Below are 6000 nucleotides of genomic sequence, written 5' to 3'. Positions count from 1 at the left end.
TGTTAATGTGATGAGACCTTTTGATATTTTGTCGAGTGTGTTTTTGAAAAGAAGTAATAGAATTAGGTCCATACACCTCTAAAGTAATATAACTGAAAGAAGTCCCTCACAAAAGGATTCATATGCCTTGAACTTTTTCATACTTCATCATGTCACAACTACAAACTGCAACGTCTCTTTTATGCAACAGATTAACTCAAAGTACTGCATTATTGTGCAGTGGAAGGGAAAAGATACAAGGTTTTCTATATATTTTTTTACAAATAAAAATCTGTGACCTGTGCCGACTAGCTTATGAAACCAGCCTTCGCTGCAGTTGTACCCGTAAGTCTTTTGCTACGTCTCTACCAATTTTATGCATGTACATACTGAAGTTTTGTCTAGTTTTATTTGCAAAACAGCTTAGTCAGATTGAACGAACACCATCTGTGAACAGAAATATTCAACACCTGTGAAAATTTGTTGTTGTTTTTTTTGCTTTGACTAGACCATTCTAAAACCTCAGTGGTTTAATCTAAATCCTCCCATTGTGTTTCTGTCTTTGTGTTTTGTGTCTCTGCTTGGTCGAAGGTGAACCTCTAGCTAAAGTCCCTTGCAGCCTTTATCAGGTTTTTTTTTCACAGCACCTGCCTGTATCTCCATCTGTCTTTGCCTTAACTCTGGCCAGCTTCCTGGTCTCACCATCCACAGTGGGCATGGCATTTTTTAGGTACAGTGCTTGTTTTCAGCTACACAGAGTATTTTGGATGTAACTGAGCCAAAAAAAAAAATTGGCATTTAGAGCCATCTGACAAGATCTGCTGTTTGCTGTGGTGCCTACGTCACTTGTGACAAACTGCTTTCTTTCAACACTAGCTTTCTTTCCTTAAAGAAAGGCCAGATTTATAAATAATGCCAATAATGGTTGCCTTATTGACAGATTATTTGACCTGTGCTCTGGATTTCTGCAGCTCCTCCAGAGATAGAAACTGTTTCATGACTTAACAATGAGGCTTGGATTTGCTGTATATAGTTTAATGTTACAGAGAGCACATCAGTCTGTTATTTGAGGTTCTATGTGACACAACACAAAAAATATGCAATGGGTATTATTTCTTTTGCAAGGCATTGTAGTTAGAAACATTTCACATTCAACTGTACTAAGAAAGGAGCTTAGTTAGTTGGCTCATATCTGGACCCAGAACTTAGCAGTTGCTTTATTTGAGTCGCAGTAACGTGGAATTGGGTCATCTTCTCAACAATATGGAAATGAGGCACCCAGAACAGCTACACAGCATAAAATTATTAATTGCACATGGGGAGCAGTTAAAGTTTTAATGCTGAAACAGTTAACCTTTACTTGGCATTTTACTTGCACTAAAATCTACTACTCACACGCTGAGACGTAAAAGCATCTCATAAGTACTTCGTTACCTATCAGTTCTCAGATATAAAAAAAAAAAAGTACATGATTTAGTTTTCCAAGAATGTTTTCTGCTTTAGACATTACCATCATGTCTGAATCGGGAAGGCCATCTAACGGAGTGGGATTTGGCTCCTGATAGGGCTCTGCAGATGTCAGAACATTCGCCTGCTTTTTGAACTTAAAGTACCCGATGCTTATTTTGCTTAAAAAGCAGACATTGTTTTGATTTGATGGACAAGTGATGACAAGGCCGGGTTTGGAGATGTAGTTTCAGGATAACCCGGCAGAGGTTTACAAATTGTTCTAGTCCCTTTAGATCCATCATAAACACTGGGGTTAGTTTAGTCTTTAGGGTGAAATTTTTAAAGGGTGCAAACAGACGCATTAGTGCATATTGCAAAAAAAAAAAAAAAACTGTGAAGTGTACTTCTGGGTGCAGAAAGCAGCTGCGTGAAAGCAGCGCTCCGTGTGAAAAGACTGATTAAATGAGAGTTTGGCAGTTTCTTGACTCAAGGTTGCCAGTAAAGCCTGTCTTTTTGTAATTTGTCTCTGCTTTCTTCTTCTCATTTTAATTTTGTTTTTCTTTCTCTTAGCATGCTGTAATCCTTTTCTATACCTATATTTTATGATCGGCTTACTGCATCCTCTTGTCTTAAATTTTTTCTAAATTTTTGTCAAATATTTAGCTGTTCTCTCAGTATCTGTAATTTTTTTTTTTTTTTACATTTTTTACTGTACTAAACCCTTGCTGCGAATTCTATCACTCGTCCTTTAACCTCACATGCCTCCTTTGCTTAACCCCACTCTGTCTCTCTATGTGTCCTTTCTCCTCTTTACCCTTTATCGCCCGACTCTCATTTCAACTGTCTCCCCTCAATGATAACCCTTTTCCGTTACCTTCTATTTTCCATCTATTCTTTTTATTTTATTTTTTTTTTTTGCTCCTTTCTCACTCTCCTTGCCCCTCTCTCTCCCCGTCTCTGTGGCCTGCAGACGTATTTACCCCCCAGACGACAAGCTGCTGTTGGAAAAGTATGAAAGCCTGCTCTCGGCCGCCTTTCAGACCTTCCTCGCCGGGCGAGCTGCCTCACTTCAAAAGGAAATGAATAATCCTCTGAAACGAATGAAGGCACGTACATCAGTGGCAGACTGTCACGGACACACACACACACACACAAACACATGCTGTAAAAACCTGCAGAGATCCACACCTGAACACACACACTCGCATAGCATTCAGGCATCTGTGGGCAGGAAGCAAAGGAACACACACGCACATTTCTATTAAGATTCTGCCCACAGAGACGATTAGGGATGTGCAAATAATGTGGAGTATGTTGCAGTCCATGGTTTTTGTTGGGAAGTTTGACAATATGTAGGAAGGCAGAGCACAACATGTGCTTACTGACTGTCATTCAGACTGTCTCTTCACAAATATTTATTGTGTAGTGCATGATGTTTTTAAAAAGGAAAATCAAATCCCACAGAACAATGTTATGTTTGTTTCTTTCTTCACTTCGACACTCTTCACTCTCCCGTCGGTCCTCTTTCTGGATCTTTTGCTTTTCTTATGTCTTTCTGACAGCATCAGTTCTGAGTGAGTAACAGTTGCTTCCCACATGTGTTTTATTTGATTTTTTTGCTGTATGTTAAAGAGTAAGACATTGAACGTATAAGGACACATTTAACATGTTGAAATAAAAGTCCTATAACATCCTCTCAGAATTTGATCATTTCGCAGGGTTAGGAAGTAATGTTTTCTTGCGCCAGAGGCTCATCTGTGTTTTCGAGTAATGCTGCTTTAGCTCTGCTGTGAAGTTGAAGTTATGACGATAAACAGAGCATTGAAACCGACTGAGAGCTTTATAATTTTTTGCAAATTATAAAATAGGATATGAAAGAGAATGAAGTAGGACAAAATGACAACCAGCTGAGACAAATAGCAGTTTTTTTTTCTTCATTTTTCTGATCTGTAAAAACAACCTTTTAAAAAACTTTACAAGAGACTTTAACAGCAGTTTTCTGTCATGGTTATGTGTTCAAGAATAGTAAAACAAAGAAGCTGAAAACTGAAGTGGGGAGTACTGGGCAGACAAATAAAAGTACATTTAGAAGGCAGATACTTAAACTTAGGATTTTTAGGAAATGTATTGATACAATAAATTATTTTCACATCACCTATAAGGACATGTTGCAATTTTCATAGGAGTTACTCTCACTGTTTCTGACCTTTTGCCATTTTCTTCTCTAAAGACTATTGTGTGTGTGCGTGTGTGTGTGTGTTTTCTAAGAATGGTGTCACTGCAGAGGAACTTCATAAAGATATGAATCAAAGTTCAGGCTGAGTCGAAAAAGAACACATTTTTAATTTGACCAGCACAGAGACAGGGATTTTGTTCAAAGCCAGAAGGAAGAGAGAGTCGCTCTGCAGCTTGCTATCTGGCACCACAATCATGTCTAACAACTGAACTGTCCTCATTAAGGGACACAGTGTGAAATACTAATCTGGGCTATTTATCAGAAAGAAGGAAGGTTCCTGAAGTTCAGCCTGATAATGATCGGCCCAAACGTAGTGCATTTCATGCTGATGCAGATACGCCTCCTTACATCGTATGTCGCCTGCTTTCACTTTGTTTTCCATAAATCACATTTAATAACAAATATTAACATATGTGATTTTATTACCGTATAATCAGAAGACCAAAGGTTGCTTTGCAACATAATCACTTCTGGAAAGCACCGTTTCTCTGAAATAGTGTGAGAACTGCAGCTTACACCATAGCTGAAGTGTTCTAAAAAAAAAAAAAAAAAGCACATAAACTCATTGGGTTTTGTGCTTTTCGGTTATGGAAAAGTATGGAGAAAGACGAAAATGTTTGGAAAAGTCAGTTCTGTTTCCAGACTCCTTTATATTACTAATTACAATGCAGACGAGCAGATCTTTTGTCATATAGATTATATTTGACAGATGCTCACTTGAGTGCACCTTTTGGTAGCATAAAGCCCTGGTACTGTTTGTGAGAAGGCAATTTGCAGTGCGCTTAGTTCCACTGAAAACTAAAAAATGGTGTCCTTTTGTGGATGACAAGGTTTATCAAAACATAAAATGTCTTTGATTAACTTTTTATAACTAAATGCCTTATTTTGGGGGATTTTAGCATAATATTATGAAGTTCTTCAGTGGCAGCCATACCTCCTTCTTATTGTTTTATTATTAACACTGACCTTTACTAAGGTAAGAGAGACCATTAGTGCTTTAGATGGTGTTATAAGTTATTTGGTCACTGTGGTTCATTGGGATCCCTAACACTTCCAAACCCTTTCCAGACTCATAGGAAATCACTTGTTTATAATCTTCCTAAATTTCTTCATTTACTGGCATGATATGTTGCATTTAGACTGTTGTCAGTTTCTGGTTTTTTTTATTACTATTATTTTTAAGGTTAGCTAATCTCCTTAACTGTCATTGATCTTTAATTTCACCAGTCACCTTGGTGTGACTGATGAAATTAATACATATATATTAATACACATATATATAAGCAAATATATGTATATAAGGTTTATTTATTTTTTTATTGTTGTTTTCCCTAAAAAAAAGTAATCACTGGCTCTGTCTAGGGTCGTTCTTTCATTGCGAGCAAACAATCGATATTTCTGTCTGACAGTTTTTGGACCCACAACACTTTTGTTTGCTGGCTTTGCGAGCTTCTCACGGCCACGGATTGAAAAAAAGTCACGGACTGTCACACTATCAAAGAACACAGAGTCTGTGTTGTATTCCTAGAAATAAAAAAAAACCCATTGATTGACTGCAGAGCACCCTCTTGCTTTCAGCTTGCTGTGCCAGAGACGTTTCAGCAATGAGTTGCACTGTTTTCCACAGAGTTTGCATCACCCTTCTCCACACTTCCATTACAGTTAGGTTGAAAGGTATGCATCAGATTGTTAGCTCTGTTGTTGGCTATGTATCTTTTCCACCCCTCAGATGATGTCTTTCTATTCCTTCACTTTTAGGAATAATGAAAATGAGAAACAGGATGTTGTCAAAGCAGCCTGTGGTTTTCTGTCAGAAACGTTAAAAAAAAAAAAAAAAAAAAAAAAAAAGCACGTACGCACACAGTCTTAGCAAACGTGAATCAAACGTTTCCAAATAGGCAAGTACAGCAAATGCAGCAGCTAAGCATTGATCTTAAAACAGCTCATTTTGGCCAATTTTTTTTAAACTAAAGATAAAGCTGTTTTGAAAGTAGGTTTTATTGTACAATGAATATTCACTCTAAATTTAAATGGATTTTCTTTTCAATGTTGTTGCTCTCACAAACAACTGGAGCACGATGACGCTGTTTGCAGTTCAGGGTTACTTGAATTTAAAAAGAAAAGCAAGGCAAGTTAATTTGTGTTGCACATTTCAGTAACAATACAATTCAAAGTGTTTTACATGAAGACAACAAAAAGTGAGTATGTTATAGTGTTGTATGTTGTAGAAAAGAATGAAAAGAAACGTTTGAGTACAGACATGAATGTATTTTTTGTTTCTTAGATAAAAAATAAAGTAAATGAAGGGAACTAGGAATCTAAAAGAAACACATTGA

General features: G+C 37.1%; 1 protein-coding gene across 8 annotated transcripts in view; it reads left to right on the top strand.

The window, feature by feature from the left end:
- The window catches only part of ttll7 (tubulin tyrosine ligase-like family, member 7), an 84866-nt gene that overhangs the window by 45023 nt on the left and 33843 nt on the right, over positions 1-6000 (top strand). For all 8 annotated transcript variants that reach the window (XR_001660227.1, XM_007542297.2, XM_016665789.1 and 5 more), the window contains one exon: positions 2399-2534. Coding sequence is in view for 7 of the 8 variants with exons in the window: in XM_007542297.2 (XP_007542359.1) it covers positions 2399-2534 (136 nt within the window). In the remaining variant the exon portion in view is untranslated. The remainder of the gene's footprint in view (positions 1-2398; positions 2535-6000) is intronic.

Source organism: Poecilia formosa, unplaced genomic scaffold (genome assembly GCF_000485575.1).
Source record: "Poecilia formosa unplaced genomic scaffold, Poecilia_formosa-5.1.2 Scaffold10, whole genome shotgun sequence".
Lineage (NCBI taxonomy): Eukaryota > Metazoa > Chordata > Actinopteri > Cyprinodontiformes > Poeciliidae > Poecilia > Poecilia formosa.
This window is presented reverse-complemented; position numbering and strand designations above follow the sequence as displayed.